The 16,522-nt window shown below is 46.9% G+C and overlaps 1 protein-coding gene across 1 annotated transcript in view; it reads left to right on the forward strand.

The window, feature by feature from the left end:
- tecta (tectorin alpha) overlaps positions 1-16,522 on the forward strand; it is a gene marked incomplete at its 3' end in the record, with an annotated part of 131,966 nt that overhangs the window by 68,024 nt on the left and 47,420 nt on the right. The window contains exon 12 of the mRNA XM_084320521.1: positions 8,035-8,122. Within this exon, the coding sequence (XP_084176647.1) occupies positions 8,035-8,122 (88 nt within the window). The remainder of the gene's footprint in view (positions 1-8,034; positions 8,123-16,522) is intronic.

Raw genomic sequence — 16,522 nt, forward strand, 5'->3', positions numbered from 1 at the left:
GGCATGTGGAGTATCTCCAGGTATCTAGAGTAGTAGTCAGCTATGACTAGGTAACTCTCTCTCTCATGTTCACATAAATCTCTGCCAATTCTCTTCCACGGCCTGTCTGGGAGAGGTGTTGACAGGAGAGGCTCCCTGTTCTGTGCTCTCCTCTGCTCACGACAGTACATGCAGTTCTCAACTTTGTGTGTGATCTGTGTGGCTATGCCAGGCCACCACACCGAAGTGTTGGCCCTGTCTCTGCACTTGTTAAGACCTTGATGGCCCTCATGTATGCGTTCTAGTATATCCGACCTCAATCTCCCTGGTATCACTATTCTACTCCCTCTGGTCACTACCCCATCGTGCATAGACAGTTCGTTCCTAACGGGAAAGTACTCCCTAACACAGGTGTTTATATGTGCTAGGTGTTCAGGCCACCCCTCTTGTATGTACCTGATCACTTCTTGGAGCTGCTCGTCCGCCGCCGTCTCCGCGCGGATGCTGTCTATCTTTTTCGGCGATGCTGGAATGTTGCTCATCACAGCTGCTACGTAACACTCCACGTCTGTGTCCCTACTGAGCCCCTTGTCTGCCTGTGGGCTCCTGGACAGTGTGTCTGCCACCACCAGAGTTTTCCCCGGCGCATACTCAGCCTCCGGGTTGAACCTCATCAACCGCATGAGGAGTCGCTGGCAGCGGAGTGGCACATTGTCGAGATCCCTGGAGTTCATCAGTGGGATGAGGGGTTTGTGATCCGTAATCAGTTTGAATGCTGGCAGGCCGTAGAGATACATCTGAAACCTCTCACACGCCCACACGCTCGCCAGGCACTCTTTCTCTATCTGAGCGTACCTGGTTTCAGCGTCGCTCAGTCGCCTTGAGCAGTATGCTACTGGTCTCCAGTCCTCGCCATGGAGCTGCAGCAGGACACCGCCTATCCCATAACTGCTTGCGTCTGCTGAGACAACTGTGCTCCTGTTAACATCATAGTACACCAGGGTAGGTGACGTTGTGAGGAGCTCTTTAACTCGCTCAAAGGCTGCTTGTTGCGCCGGACCCCACATCCACACTGAGTCTGCTTTTAACAGTGCATATAGTGGCTGGCCCACTGTGGCGAGGTCTGGAATATATTTCCCCAGGTAATTGATCATGCCGAGTGCTCTCTTTAGTTCCTGCACGTTTTCTGGTGGTTCCAGTTTGCTGACTGCAGACACTTTGGCTGGGTCGGGTCGTACACCATCTTTGTTGATCACCTGACCCAGGAAGTGCAGCTCCTCCTTTCTCAGCACACACTTCTCATTGTTCAGCTTCAGGCCTGCAGACTCTAGCCGATCCAGAACCTTCTGCAGCAGCTCATCATGTTCGCTGGTGTTGCTGCCATGGATGATGATGTCGTCCATGTAGACGGCAACGCCGTCCAGCCCTTCCAGCGTCTCCACCATCTTCCTCTGAAATATCTCAGGTGCACTGCTTATCCCAAAGGGAAGACGTTTGAAACGGTACCTTCCGTACGGTGTGATGAAGGTGGCCAACCTCTGGCTGTCTTTGTCCAGTGGGATCTGCCAGAACCCTGACGCTGCGTCAAGTGATGAGAAGACTGTGGAGCCGCTGAGCTGAGCTACCATCCCCTCTGATGTCGGCAAGATGAATCTCTCCCTTTTGACAGCCTTATTAAGCTTCTTTAAGTCCACACAGATGCGTGCTCTTCCAGACTTTTTCGGGACTGGCACCATGGGTGCGCACCACTCTGTTGGGTCAGTCACGGCTTCAATGATGTCGTTGGCTTCCATCCTCTCCAACTCCTCTTTCACTGCACTCAGGAGCGGTATGGGGACCCGGCGTGCTGTGCATACTGCATAGGGCTGGGAATTGTCCTTTAGAGCTATCTTCACAGGCTGTGTTTTCAGTAGGCCAAACTCCTGTTCACTGGTGTTGACCTCGCCCACTCGCTTTACTAACCCCATAGCTACAGCTACTGGCCTGCTGAGTAGGTTATTCACACTCTGCCCTCTAATGACATAGAGCCTGCATGTGTATGTTTTCCCCTTGTAGCTGGTCTGAGTCATAAACTGCCCTAAACAGTTCAATCCACCCCCTGGACCACTCAGCACCTTCTTTGGCCTCTGTAGGACCCATTTTGGCTCCAGTGTTTTGTACACAGTTTCACTTATGATACAACAATCGGCTCCAGTATCTATTTTAAATTCTACAGGTGAGCTGCCAATCTCTAATGTGACTGTCCATTCATTATCATTTTGAGGCATGCTATTAACTGAGCCCAGATAATAATACTGTCCATCTTCTGATCCCTCACCCTCAGTCACTTCCCTCACCTGCTTGCTTTTGCACACTTTTCCCCAGTGTCCACTCTTCCCACAATTATTGCAGTTAGACCTCCTTGCTGGGCAGTCATCCTGCTGACTGTGTGGCATTTTGCCGCACCGCCAGCACTTCCTGTGGTCATTCTCACTCTCTCTCTCCTGGCGCCTCTCTCTCTGTGGGTGCCGCCACTTCTGTGTTGCACCTCTGTTATGCCGTTGTGCTACTTCTTGCACGGCGTAAGCCTGCTCCCCCTGCTGGTTAACTTGAGCTTTTACCTCCTCTGATTAACGCGTCTCTTGTACAGTCATCTCCAGAGTGAGGTTAGGGATCAGCTGTAGCCTCTGAGACAGACCCTTATCTAGAATCCCCACCACGATTCTGTCTCTTATGTTTTCCTCACGAGCCGTTCCGAAGTTGCAATGTTCCGACAGCTCATATAGTGCGCGGATGAATGTCTCTGCGCGCTCTCCCGCACGCTGCACTCTCTGGTTGAAACACGCCCGTTCATGTATAACGTTGCGTCTCGGGATGAAATATGCATCAAATTTCGCCAGTACAACATCATACTGCGAGTCATCTTCCTCTTCCCCGTAGGTAAAAGAGCTGAGAATGTTCTCTGCTTCCTTCCCGAGCGCATACACCAGCGTGCTTACTTGAACTGGACCTTCTTCTTTGTCCAACTTAGTAGCTGTCCTGTACCGTGTAAACCATTTCTTCCAGTCTGACCATTCGGCGGGTTTCTCGAAACAAAAACTCTCTGGTGGTTGAAACTTTGCCATCCTCGACCACTTCTGACACCATGTAATATCTTGGATATTAACGGACAACGGAACAGTTGGTTGGTAAACAAGACGCTTTATTACTACCTCAGGTGGTTCCTCAATCCCAACAATCCCTGCCTCTCGCGCCACTCCCACTTACTGTAACTGTCGTAAACATGTCGTAACGTATACTCCTCTTGTAGTCAGTTAACAATACTATGACAAGTACTGTGCTGATTTTGGCTTCTTTTTTATTTAAGCATAGCAAGAGCTATCAGGAATACACCACCTATTGGGAGCCAGTGTAGTCCCACAAGCAGCGGATCATTGCGCCAACTTGGCTGCGAATGAATCAGGTGTACCTGCTGTCACAGCTTTGGAGACATTCACTAACGCAGGGTCAGACTGAGGTTGAGAGGTGTGTGTTTGTGTGTTTGTGTGTGTATGTGTCTGTGTCTGGGGGGGTCGTCTCAATCACTCCTAACACCTTGTCTCATATACACAAGACACGGCCGGGCAGTGGGTACGCTGATCTGCCCCATTGCATTATGAAGTGAGATGGAGGGGCAGGGAGGGCTAAGAGGGGGCCTATTGTGTGCTCAGGTGAAGGAATTGTCGGCTAAGGTGGTTTGGGTTACCAGAAGGAGGCTCTCTCTCCACACTGTGAATGGAAAGCGAGGAGAGGAGGGCAGGGCAGGGCCAACAGCTGGGCACGGAGCGGTAGGACAGAGGGCTGAATCGGGGTGGCCCACTCTGGCGATTAGGTGACTGCCCAACTGAACTCAGGTGGAATTCGGTGCAAAGTCTGCTTTTGTGAAAGTCAAGGTTGACGGGTTCTCTACAACTCGATGTTGGATAGTTTGACCTTGTTCCCACACGGTGCCCTCCTGTCCCTCTCTAGGCTAATGAGGAAATGCCGTTTGTCCATATGCTGTAGCTAGCTCAATATATATCAAATAATTAGGTATTTTTTTATTAGACAAAACTATTATCATTATAATACTAATTCATACTATTATAAATAATAAAATTCTTATTATTTTATTAAATATTATTATAATGTATTATTATAATTAATTATTATATTATTATAATTAATTATTATATTATTATAAATAATAATAATTAATTATATATATACACACATTATTTTGTGTGTTTACTTAAAATAATGTCACAGGTTGAGTAAATCGAACCTGGACCAGGTTTCGTAGTTTCCCACACAGTAATACAACAGGACAACAGATGAAGGTGTAACAGAGGTAAATATTTATTTGGAAATGTAATGTTACACAAATTGAAAATAAAATTGATTTGGTGGCAGGGATTTCCTAATCTACACCTCCTTTTGCCAGCAGCCAATCACGTGGCCTATAATAAACAATGGGGAAATACCCTGACCTACCAGCACTGAGCGAGAGAAAATGGCCGCACGTACACACAGTTACCACGGAACTCTGGCGGAATGTATACACACAGTTTAACAGCACCAAAATGGCAGAACGTATACATGCACACAGTCTATTTACGCTGCACTGACGGAACGTACAAGATAATGCAGGTGCATGGCACTGTCCACACCCTAGTACCTACGTCTATATAGCCTACTTACACTGCACACTCAATACCAGAGCCACACAATACATGTAGCAGGTTTATACTCTGCATAAATTCCACACGGGCTAAACATGCACTCAATAAGTTGCCCATGGTTACACAATGGCATGCAAAACAAAACTGCTTGGTGGCTGATAACAAATGGGGTTCACGGTACGTGCTGCTACGACCATCAGAGATGTCCCTTCCCCAGAGTGGACCACCGTGGAGGGGGCTATGCAAGCAGACAGGGGGATATGAAGGAACACACTCTAGCAACTAAAAACACTACCTGGTGGGGGAACTACGTTAAAACATAATGAACGGGGGATAGGGATAGGAAAGATACGGACACAGGGAGACAGCTAATGACTAGGGAGGGGCAATTAAAAAAAAATAGATGCTGCTGCCCTGGGAGCGAAATAGCCTGGCCGACACTGTCGCAGTTGACCCAGATATCACACTCAGGACAGAAAGCCTAAAACAACAGCGAAAGGTCTCCGTGGGAACAACAGTTGAATCCTCCGTTGGTTCCGGCTACGTCTGGTCGTCTCACAGATGCAATCCAGCTGGTGCAGGTGATCAGTGGCTTGCTGTTCGCAGTTCAATAGCCAGCCATATACATGCAAGTTTAACAAGAAGGCACTTAACTGGGGGGTGGTGATGTCTTGTCGGCCCCAGTTAGCGGAGCTCCGAACCCTGCAGCGGTGTCGATGGTTTGAAGATGGAAGATGGAGGTACATGGTGGATCCTGGATCCGACGTTGTAGATGTAGAAGGAGCTGTATGCCGCCGTGCGACCTCAGTCTCTGTGTGTCGTGGGCTTCCACCCAGGAGTAGTCATCCCATCTTGGTTGTGGGCTGCCCTTATAAAGCCCAGGTATATCTCCAGTTCCTTATCGTGTACCGATGGAAGACTTGGAGAAAGACATAGGCGGGTCTTCCTGCAATCAATCTAAACTCCCCATAGCTGTGCCCACTCATCCAACTATCAGTCCATTATCGCAGTCCTGGGCACACTGCCATGGGGAGACAAAACGCAGGGTCATTCCATCAAATCAGGGCAGTTTCACAGTCTTAAAAAAAACACTCAGGGGGAAATAGTACACCAAATTTCTTGTCAACCTGTGATAATAACTAGTTTTGGGCCTCTAATTTCGTTGCCAAATGTCTACGCCACCACCTTTAGCCTTGTGTGACAGTTGCACCGCCTCCACCCCAGCCCCCCCCCTTCCCCCAGGCAAGTCCCATGCCCAACCAGCCAGAGTGGGGGTTGATGCCCCGTGTCTGTTTCCAAGCATCTAGGCAAGAGGGAACAAGTATGATCAGGGCAGGAACTTTGAGTCCTGTGAGTTTGCTGCAAACTAATAAATAAGCTTACAGAAGACTCGCATCGCGCCACGCCCCCACACTCACTCAATGGCGGCCGAGTGAAGAATCAAACACAAGACTCTTAACAGAACATTGTCACAGCCAGACACTAGAAAGAATGGGACACTTATCTACCACCGGTGTTCACTCCACCTCCCGCACCCAAGCTGAGACGGCAGTAGGAAGACCGCTGTGGTCCGCCCTCTGGTCCCACCGGGTCCAGGAGATTCCAGGACTACAGACACAAATAGAATAGAATAGATCTTTATTTGTCATTGTTGGTACAACGAAAATTTGTTAGGAACATCACCACTGGCATACAAACATAAAGATATAGCATGTGCAAAATAATAATGTCAATAATAATAGTAATATAATAATAAAGTATCAATGTCCCAATGTCCTCAATAATAATAACATACCATCATTGTCCCAAGTGCATTTAGTGCTAGTGCAAATAAATAAATATAAATATAAATATTTCATTGACAGTCCAGTGAGTTAATGACTTGCAATGGATGAAATAGTGTATAGTGCAGCAATGCAAGTCCGGTTCACAAATATCATTGAAACGAGGCAGGCGATTCTCTGTTCTGGCTCCATGGTGGAACAAACTTCCCACCACAGTCAGGACAGCTGAAACCCCTCAAAAAACTGTCTACTGTCTTCTACTAGTATGTACTATGTACTATGTCTATACTACTATGTACTACTGTATGTCTATACTACTACCTACTATGCTATTATGTCTATACTACTATGCACTTATTTCTTATTATTTCTTATTTATTTATTGACAACAACAAACATAACAACATCTCCCCTCGGGGATAAATAAAGGTTTTCAATTACAATCAATTGACAGATCAACATTTATATTTGCCTTGTCGGGATAAAATGAAAAGTCCAGGACTTATTTCCATCGTTGTTACTGGTTTCAAGTGGCATTATGGCATCTGAAGTGCATCAAGCATTCTTAGTGCATAAGAATAATAATACAAAATAATAATAAAATAATAATAATAAAAAAAATATATATATATATATATATATATATACAATCAAAAAAGATTATAATAAAACAATAATTATTTTCATCAACAAAGTGCATTACTCATCGTTCACCAGAGGTTCAACACAATACCGTCGCACCAACATTACAGTGGCAGGTTGCTAAACAGCTGCTCCCTTATCCTTGATTTGAACGTTGTACAGGAAGTCTTGTGTTTTTAAGTCAACTGGGCTGATAAGTGACACCGAGAAGATATACTATTAGAAGTTCCTTTTCTCAGTAAATCTCAGACAAAAATGCCAAGTGAGTGCATTATTTCAGAATGTCCATGATACAAAATACTGTGCCGGTGGGTGAAAGCTACTTGGAGATGCTGCACGCGCTTAGATTATAAATGGGGAAATGTCACTTTAAGTGGAAACAAAAAACACTTAGAGTGTATCACTCAAGTTCAGCACTGCTAGACGAACAATACTACTTAGCCTTAGCCTGCCAGCCATGTACCCCTCCTGCTGACTTGTTGTACGTCATTTGTAAGTCACTTTGGATAAAAGCATCAGCTAAACGATGTGTAAACATGCCAGGGGTCAGCTGCTAGATGCAGAAGGGAGGCAGAATAAGGACTCCAGTGTGAGCTGTATGCAGGCCCTGGATAGACATCTGTGGAGACTTGGCCTGTGTCTACAGCTCCAGAGACAGCTGTACGTTGAACAGTGAATCGGTGAGACGTCGCAGAGTCCCTGAGAAGGAGGGAGAGGGGGTGTACGTGGTCCAGCTGGCACCCTGAGAGAGGAGGGTGGCTGGCCCAGGGACAGACAGTCCTGCAGCTCCTCCTATCTCCAGTGGGGGAAACCCAGCATTCCCTCTCCTGCCCCACACAGAGGCTCCACTGTGCCCCCCAAGCTCCCACCGGACAGTGGCCGCGGTCCCCATTAGCCTCACCCCACTCACCTTTGGTCTTTCACTCACCGGTGAGCTATGGTGCCCACAGGACTCCGTGTCCCAGCCGCCGCTGGCCGTCCCCACATGCCCAGGCCACCTCAGAGACTTCGTGGAGGACCCCTCGGAGGTGAGGGATGGTGACCATGGGTAGACATGTTGGCGGCGTACTGTGTTGTGTCCACGCCCCACCGGTTTAGTCAGGCCTTCGTATCACAGACAGCCCGGCCTCAGCGGCCTGTCAGTCACTCTCGATTTGGAAAGTGATATTGACTTAAGGCCAGTTACTCAAGTTGGTCGGTTGACGGTGGCCGTGCCTTTTACGAGTCACGCCCTTTTTGTGTTTGTGTCTCTCATTACCCAGAGGCCCTGATACAATTGGGTGTTGATCGAGCAAAAGGTGAACAAGGATGTTCCCAGCGACAACGTTGTACAGGAAGTCTTGTGTTTTCAAGTCAACTGGGCTGATGAGTGACAGCGAGAAGATATACTATTAGAAGTTCCCTTTCTCAGTAAATCTCAGACAAAAATGCCAAGTGAGTGCATTCTTTCAGAATGTCCATGATACGAAATACTGTGCCGGTGGGTGAAAGCTACTTGGAGATGCTGCAAGCGCTTAGATTATAAATGGGGAAATGTCACTTTAAGTGGAAACAAAAAACAAGTGACTTATTGCCCCATTCCCAGTCAGTACAACGGAAGAGGAAGAGAGAGAGAGAGAGAGAGAGAGAGAAAGAGAAAGAGAGAGAGATAGGCTGTTATCCTCGCACTATCATGTTCTCACTCATTGCATGATGAATCGTCCGAGTGTGCGAGTGGATGGGAGAGGAGGAGTGGAAGTGAGAAAAACCAAGGCCTTTTCACCTCCGTCTCAGTCTTTCCCACCTCCCCATTTCACCCCCATCCTCGACATTTCCCAAAACACCGACCGCAGCGCAGGGGCAATCCGCGAGCCTCCAGGGGACCCCTCCTCCGGGACCGCTGGGTCTGTTTTTCTTCCCCCTTTTGTGCGTCCCCCTCTTTCACAGGTTGGTTAAGAGTATGTGTGCATTTACACAACAAGACAAGGCAGGTAGAAAAGAACCCTCCGCAGAGAGTCCCAACACTGCTCAATGGGAACCCGGGGCCTGCCCTCCGTCCCGCAACCCTTTCAAATGTCCTGCCCCCGCCCTCTCCGGTTACGTCCACTGTCCCCCCCCGCGACAAAGACCCGGCTGAATCTCCCGACGCTCCCCCTGAGATCGCTCCCCTCTCCCTTCCCAGCGGTATCGCGGCAGGATCTATGGAAATGAAGTGTCTTGTATGTCCTTGTAAATGAGGCTGTCCCTAATTAAAGACGGGAACGCACACTGTATCCTAAGTGACTCATGTTAATTCTGTAACCCTAACCCGCCTCGGAGCTGGAAGAGTCGGACTCATGTCTCTGTAGTGCGTTTCCCCCCCTTTTTTTTGTGCGTCCATAAATGCCCCAGAGTGAGACGCCACCTGCTTCTGGTTTGTCAGGTGGAGCGCTTTAGTCACACTGAGGGGACACTGTTTTAGAGACAGAGGGACCGAGGCCCGGCCCACACGGTTGACATTTTTTATTTTTATTTTTTTTATCTGAGATCCTCTTTGTCCAAAGAGATCTTTTAACTTTTCTTTGGGTCGTCTAGTTTTAAATATTTGCTCCTGCCTTGCCGTCGTCTCTACCTCATTTCCAGGAATCCTCTCGTTCCGCTCCCTCTCCTCCTCCTTACATATTCTTCTATTTCCACTCCCTCTCCCCTTCACACACTGGTACACTCGAAGTAACCCCTCACACACACATGCACACACACACTCTTTCACCTTTCCCAAACACTGATCTCAGATTAAGTTGAAAACTATCCATGGTAAAAAAAAAAAAAGAAAAAAAAAAAGTTTGCAACTGCTTCTTTAGTTAAGTTCTTTCCAAGAGCTTCAGCGGAGGGGCTTTACACTCCACTCTCCAACCGTCTCATCCCAGGGATTTCTCTGTCCACGCAGGGACATAACGCCCCAATTCAAGGATTTGTTCGTTTTCCGGGGCTCACAGTTATAACTGGTAACCCCCCTGTGGAACTGGACGGGACGAGACGTGCTTCCCTGTTTCAGGACGTCTACCCCACCCTCCCCCACCACACCCCCTCTTCTCCTCCCATCACCTCAGCCACCTCCACCACCCTCCCTGTCTCTCTGCAATCCCCCCTTCACCGTTCTGAACCCTGTGGATGGTTTCCTGTTGGATGGAACACTGCTTTGTACTGGAGGCAGCCTGGTGAGAGAGGTGAGCTGCTAAATGTCCGTCTTCTGAAGGCAGGTGAGTTGCACCATCATCACACCTCTCTTGTCACCACTTAGTGGTGGCCCTATAGTGAAGGAGATATATTTGCGTGTCGTGTTTAGAATAACCTAAATCTCACGACACTGATTTCTTGTTGTAGCAATCTGGAAAAGCATAGCAACATCCCACTGCTGTTATCCCATATTATCACTGCATGATGTGTAATATTTCCAGGAGCTTGGTTTTCAATCATGTCATCTACTAGCCTACTAAGATGTTGACCGCTGCTTAGCTACCAGCATTATATTAGTAATGGTAATTCCAATGTATTAAGATGTTGTTAATAATGATTCATTTTAAACGTTTGGTTGATGATATATACTTTTGTACTGAGCTCATTTCCAAGGCCCAGTTGTTCATTGTAGAGACATGGTGTACAGCACAGTATACATGCTGCAGTGTGTTTTGACTTAAAGTAAAGTAAGTAATTTTTGGACTGAAGATAATGACTACTTCATACGGTCACAGTTGTATGTTACTGGTGTGTGATCCCTGGGAGGAAAGTGTTCACTGGGCTCTTTGTTCAGTCTTAAGTGAAGTCCCAGGGGCTTTATCTGAATTGCCTTGTTGAAATCTCATAGAGCCCGTCTGATAAGATAGCAATTGTGGTCAATCTCTCTCTCTCTCTCTCTGGTGACAAAGCATGTTGACAGGGTGATGACAATGACCCATCTCACCAGGGTCCACTAAGCTTGGCACACCTGAATAACAGACCTGCATCACAGAGAGGACAATTTGGAGATTTGGGGAGAGGTGTATTCAAGTTTGCCTGTTCATACCTAATGCTTTGACAGTGGTTACTCCATGAAGAGCAGTTTCTTGCTATCTCCTACAAACATTTTTGTAATTCCAAACCTTTATAAAGATAATTTTTTTTATTTGAATTGTAAAAAAAAAATAGTGTATTATTGTATCAATATTTCAAAGAAAGACTGACTCAAATGTAGTTTATCCTTGAGCACTGTAGTTTTTACAGTAAATAACGTACAATGACAAACGCCACTCTTTTCCGACTTGTTTCAAGCATTAGAACTGTTAAAATGTGTCAATGGCGACGGATACGCCTAAGCCGACACGAGGAACTTTGGAAAAATTGGATTCAAGCCGAGCTATAACTTTGAAGTTTGAATTCTGTTGGATCAAACAAGTCTTAGTTTTTAAGGATATATGGTGACGGTAAAATCTGCCAGCTTGGCAGAACATTCTAGTTTGGCAACGGGAGGTCTGCCAAGTCAGGCACCAAACAGCTCCCTGAGGGCCCGCGGCAAAGACCCTCGGCGATCCAGACCTGCTCATTTAAGCCATTAGTGCCACGGTGTTTACGCTCCTCCTTTTCTCGCCAACAAGGCATGGATGCCTCCCAAAGAGAAGTGGTAATGAGGTCCTGCAGCTCCCCTCCGCAGACACACAGACGCTGGCAGAGAGCGGGTCGCTCAGGTTGACTGCAGGGAACCATGGAACCATGAGGCCCCCTAGTCCACTGTTATCCACTCACTTGGGGATCGTAAGGCGAATGTGATCCTGACACATTGTCCCGACGCACATAATAGGGCCTTTTCAGGACTTCGTGAACAGACCGAGGCAGAGGGGAGAGAGTTTGGGAGTGGGTGGGTGGGTGGGGGGGAGGGGGGTGTTCTCAGGGGAGACCTGGGAGCCCAAACTTAAAGAAGTTATATGACGTTGGCTTGAGGACTCTCCCTCTGAACCACTTGTGCGTGACACTTGCTTCGTGAGAAGTGGCCCTGTGACTCATTCCTGCACCACAGCTAATGGATGATGCGCACCAAATGTGGCGCTCGCCTACGGACGGAAGCTAAGTATTTTCAGCTTCAGTGCCATCATCATAAGCCGTGTCCGAAATGCTAGTATCGTCGACATACTTTGTATAGCATATTACTGCGCAGGGTTCAGTGCTTGGAGTGCAGGATGTGCAGCACACTGTGCACAACATACTACACACAACATACTACGCATAACGTAGTATCACATCCAGGCAGAAGTAGCCATTACTATTATGAGATGACACCAGAAACTGCTTGGTGCAAAGATGGTGAATGGCAAACGGACTACATTTATATAGAGCTTTTATCCAAAGTGCTTCACAACTTATGCCTCACATTCACCCGTTCACTCACACGTTCACACACTGACGGCCGAGGCGACCATGCGAGGTGGCGACCATGCGAGGTGGCAACCTGCTCATCGGAGTTAGGGGAAAAGTGTCACTCAAGGACACTTCGACACGCTGCCGGGATGGGCCGGTATCGAACCGGGAACCTTCCAATTACCGCAGACGACTGCTCTACCGCCTGAGCCACTGTCGCCCGCAAATAACTGTGGGATAGAAACTACAGTATGATGTTTCAACCATCTTCCCTGGCTTGCTCGAGTATGTCGACTGGAAAGATGGCTGTACAGAGATACAATATTCGCCCCCCAAAAACCTCACATTATACAACTTCATCACATTACAGGAGCTAGCTATAGATATCAGGGTCACGGAGGAAGAGGTGCCAGCCGGTAACAGAGAGAACTGTTGAAGACGCAACTGCAGGAACCTCTAGTCAAAGCATGTAGCCAACTAGATGGGTTTCCATCCACCTGTTTCCATGGAAATGTTGAATTTGTGCAGAAGAAAACCTGTGATGGAAACAAATCTTTTGAATAAGTTGATGCAATGCCATTAGGTTACTCACCGAGTCCCATGGTCTGAGTTTTGGGCTCGGTTCTGAGCGAACCGGGAAGCGTCAGACAGGCAGCGAACAGGGTCAGGAGACCAACAACAAAGTGTTTTATCTACAACGCTGTGTGTTGGAACTACTCCCAGTGAGATAACTACGAGCTGGGGCCTGGTTCCAACATGAATCAAGTGTAAGCCATGCTCGAGGCACGCGTTATCTGCTGACTTCTTCCAGTGAATGTCCCTCAACCACACTCTCATCTCCAGACCCCATCTCTCTTGGAGTTGGGCAAAGTTGTGTCAATCCAGCCAGACCATGCAAACAAGATAGTATTTGCTGAACTATAATTACAATTGCAGTGTTCTAGCAATCTAGCAAATGGATGTATTTAGTGAACCTAATCCGCAGGAGAAAATCATTAGATGTTTTGTTTTTGTGCAATTTGAACGATAGCCTAAACTTGCGTGTGACACTTTTTTTTTTTTTAATCTTTTTCCCCTTCCTTTTTCCTCCGATTTTTCTCCCATCCCAATGTTAGTCGTTATGCCAATTCCCAATCCCCTTCCTGGTCGCTGCGCACTTACCCCCCACAGTCGGTCTGGGAGAGTGGAGGCTACCACGTGCTTCCTCCGACACACGTCCAGCCAATCAACCGCTTCTTTTCAACTGGCAGCACGGATTCTCACTGAGAGGGCGTAGCGTGTGGAAGGATCACACTATCCCACTTAGATCCTATCCGCGCTTAGCAGGCGCCCCGACCGAACTGTAGGAGTCGCTGTTTACAACGACCCGGACCCACCCCGCCAGCTTCTCCCACCCTCTAATACTGCCAATTGTATTAGTGTGAACGGCCAGCCAAGCTGGTGACAACCCCGGAGCTGTGAGCTGGATTCGAACAGGCGAATCCAGCCGCTCCGGGGTTGGTGACGAACGCAATCTCCGTTACGCCACCTGACCGCCCGTGCATGTGACACTTATAATTAACAGCCACTGTACAAATCCTAGCCTATTAAGTGGATAAGCTGTCCTGGTTAACTGTTTGATGGGACTCTTTTGAGCTTTTTGCACCCTCTTCAGAATATGTTCAACAGTAGTTGAAGGAGACACACAAGGCATTGCATTTTCTTTTGCTGACTTTTTGCAAATTCGCTTAAAAACTTGCGCAACATTTGAATGGAAACTTAGCTACTGCTAGCTGTGATTTATCTGCCCTCAGACCCACTGGGAGGCTGTTCGGGATCCATGTAGGAACTGAAAGCAGCTTCTCGATACGTTTTTGTCCATGTTTTAGGAATAGCTACTGGTAAACCATAGCAGTCGGTGAATGAGGGTTTACCTGGAAAATATTTGGGTAACATGTCATTAATATACTCGGGGCCAAGTCCATGAATGGATTTTATAACCAAAATGTTCTTGAAAAACGAACAAGTAGCCAGTAGCAGAACCCATTATCATCACGCATTCGGTTAAAAACATTCTGGGTTGTTTGTATTTCTCAAACCACCACATCACAAAGTAAAAAATCGTCTAGGGCAATGCTAAGCCCAAAATCCACCTTGCCAATCCCATTGGAGAGAAACATATTTTTTAATCAAGATTTTTTTTGGTTCATTATTTTTATTGAAGATGTTACATTTGCCCCCATATGGTGTGGTGTTACAATTGGGGGCAAATGTAACATTTGATATGTTGTTTTAGAATCAATATTGTGACCATAATTTCCCAACATAAAAGTTTGGTAATGATGGTTATCTTTAAGTAACCGTGTGCAAATCTAAACATTTTACAATTGCCCCCAATCCCCCGTCCTCCCGCTTGCAACCACTATGTGTATCACTGTCTTCTCTCTGTCTCTCTCTGTCCCTTGTGTGTAGGTGTAACGAGGTTGAAACCTTGCAACGGTAGCCCCTTGGTGTAAACCCACCCCTAAGTTAAATACCTCCACTTCAGCACCTGAATTAGATCCTTTTCAGGTGGCTGAATGGTTGAGATCACGGTGTTTGACATACGTAGTCACATGGTGTTGGTGAGCGGAGGGTTCACAGTTTGAGGCTGTCAGAGGAGGCTGTCTCTTTTTACTTTCAGACGCATACCAGCAAACCTTTTAGTTTGGACGTCTTCCCGCAATTTAGACAGGATGGAAGGTATTGAGGATTGCTAGCAAACAAAAGAAGGTCATCTGCATAAAACTTGACCTTATAGGGTATTCCTGTGTTATTTCCTCAAAGGTATGTCAAGTGTGACCAATAGCATATCACTCTATTTAGCCACGCCCCTTTCATAACTTGGTAACTGCTTGTTCTAGAGACTTGTGGGAGGCATTATTGGATTCCGTAGTCTTTTGTCATTGGTGTAGATTAGCCCCGGCCGTCCCCTATACTTTAGCCACATCCCCTTTCATAACTCATAGAGACTTGTGGGAGGCATGATTGGACTCAGTAGAGAGTAATTTTTCATTGGTGTATGTTAGCTTTGCCCCCTTTACTTTAGCCCTTTCATAACTCATAATGTCATTGGACTCAGCACTGCAGAGAGTTCCACTCTTACAATGCTCTTACATTTTTATTAAGCTCAAAGCTACAATGGAGGGTCGCATTTCCCCATCTCTTTATAGTCAAAACTCACTTACAACATGAGACATTGAGACCTGAATGATTCTCTTTTGGAAAATGATTATCACATCTCTGACATCACAAAAATATAAAGAAAAATACAAAATGTCTAAGGCGTAAGTTCAGAAGTTAGCCCTGAGTCCTACTTAACTTACGTACTGTAACAATGACGTTGTCTTTCTCAGCACAATAATAATATAATATAAAATATAATCAATGCTGTTCTTCATACTAGATACCTGCAGCTTTGGCTTGTTAGCCACACAACTAATGCAATGTCAATGGGGCCACACTCAGTTTGTACAAGCCTTGAAATCCATGCTGAAGAATACTTTGGACGCACGCACGCATGCACGCACGCACGCACGCACGCACACACACGCACACACACACACACACACACACACACACACACACACACACACACACACACACACACACACACACACACACACACACACACACACACACACACACACACACACACACCCCTACCCCCAATGCGAAGGTGGAAGCAGTACCGTGAGGTAGTCACCATGCGATCACATATCAGACTATAACACCATGACTTCTATAAAGGGTTTTGAACCAAACAACTACAGAGAAGAAAACGTGTATGTTCTTTCCCTCTGTAACATACACCTATTAACTTCTGCACCAGTAGAAGGGATTCAGTGTGTGTATGTTTGTGCATGGTTGCGTGTGTGTGTGTGTGTGTGTGTGTGTGTGTGTGTGTGTGTGTGTGTGTGTGTGTGTGTGTGTGTGTGTGTGTGTGTGTGTGTGTGTGTGTGTGTGTGTGTGTGTGTGTGTGTGTGTGTGTGTGTGTGTGTGTGTGTGTGTGTGTGTGTGTGTGTGTGTGTGTGTGTGTGTGTGTGTGTGTGTGTGTGTGTGTGTGTGTGTGTG

This window comes from Notolepis coatsorum (genome assembly GCF_963971535.1).
Source record: "Notolepis coatsorum genome assembly, chromosome: 8".
Taxonomy (NCBI): domain Eukaryota; kingdom Metazoa; phylum Chordata; class Actinopteri; order Aulopiformes; family Paralepididae; genus Notolepis; species Notolepis coatsorum.